We start from the raw sequence: 1,493 nt of genomic DNA on the forward strand, positions 1-1,493 counted from the left end.
TGGTGGGCCATGATGTGGTTGGCCGCTGCGGGACGAGTGAAGTAATTCGCCGCATCATAGGGTACGTTTGATAATCTGGAAGAGTTGGCATTGGAGGCAAAGCTGGAAGGTTGGGGAAAGCCCAATTGACACTTTGCTGGAACTGATTGATTTGAGCGGCAAGCTGGTTGCGCCAGGCGATGAGCCTTGCAGGAGAAGATACATTACTCTCATCTCCACCCTCAGTTTCTCCGTCGTTTGGTGGTTGTACACGACTAGGTTGAGCACTGGACTCGTGAGGACGGGAAAAGTAGAAGCCAGCGTTGCTGTCTCGGTGTATACTCGTTCGTCGGGATGCAGGATAGAAGAAAGAAGAATCAGAAGCTTCGCCTGTCGCCTCGGACTCATCACTTCCATCCGATGAATCATCCGACGAATCCACATCAATATTTTCCGAATCGCCGGACCAAATTTCCCAGGACATGTCAAGTGATGCAGAACTTGGGCGGCGGCGCAACGACCGAGTTGAACCAACACTGCGCGATCGATAGTGTCGAGCAGGTACGAGGACGGCTTGATGTGTTTCTAATGAGGTTGCAAGATCAGCCGGAGTAAAGTCACGCAAATTAGTAGCAGCCACGTTAGCATCAGCCAAACGTAGGCGATGGACAATGTGAATGTGGCCACTCAAAGCCGCCAGATGAAGCGGCGAGTTGCCATTATTGTCTTGTATATTCGGGTTCGCACCCCTGGCAAGAAGTCCAGCGACGAATCTAATTAATCCAAGCGAAGCAGCGTAGTGAAGAAGGGTTTGTCCTGAAGGAGAACGGCGATTAAAGCGCGGTGATCTGGGACTGTCATCCAAATCCATGAATTCGAGATATACAAGCATCTTCGCATCTAAGTCATTTATGTTTGCCTGTGAATTCTGATTTCCATGACCTTGCTGCCCATTGCCTTGGAAGTTACCCTGCAAGTTCCACATATTACTAGATCCTCCGCCCATGATTTGCTGAGCGGTCTGAAATGCGTCCGCGGGGTTTCTCAGTTTTTGGCCTAGGATGCCAAGTGCGACGCGGTACATTTGGAGTTCTCGATCATCCACATAGCGGAAAAATATTGGTTGCTTTGGAATCATAGGCTGCGTAGATGCTTGGAACTGTCCAAAAGTCGGGTGCTCATGTTTGAATACAACAGGAACCGTGCCAGGTTGTAACGCAGGAGGAGTGAGACAATTCAAACACTTATCTCCCCAAAATGTTGTCGTCGTCGCCAGCGTATCGCCAAATACAACTTCCATTCCAGGATAAAACCCGCTACCGAGCAGAGTTACCTCACTTCCGCCGGTGGTTGAGCCTTCAGACGGGACGAGCTTGTGGATCATAGTGGGCAGTCGGTTTGGCGGATTGGGTGGAGAAATACCCCACATTTGGCTCGATACAACAGAACCAGGTGGATTCAGAAGGTCCCTGGAAGTGGTTACCAAGACCTGGGCTTCCAGGACGACTTGGAAT

The 1,493-nt window shown here is 50.4% G+C and overlaps 1 protein-coding gene across 1 annotated transcript in view; it reads right to left on the reverse strand.

Moving 5' to 3' along the window:
• HCAG_01867 (conserved hypothetical protein) overlaps positions 1-1,363 on the reverse strand; it is a gene marked incomplete at both ends in the record, with an annotated part of 7,439 nt that extends 6,076 nt beyond the window's left edge. The window contains one exon of the mRNA XM_001544770.1: positions 208-1,363. Within this exon, the coding sequence (XP_001544820.1) occupies positions 208-1,363 (1,156 nt within the window). The remainder of the gene's footprint in view (positions 1-207) is intronic.
• Positions 1,364-1,493: the final 130 nt, after the last annotated feature.

This window comes from Histoplasma capsulatum, genomic scaffold (genome assembly GCF_000149585.1).
Source record: "Histoplasma capsulatum NAm1 scaffold_1 genomic scaffold, whole genome shotgun sequence".
Taxonomy (NCBI): domain Eukaryota; kingdom Fungi; phylum Ascomycota; class Eurotiomycetes; order Onygenales; family Ajellomycetaceae; genus Histoplasma; species Histoplasma mississippiense.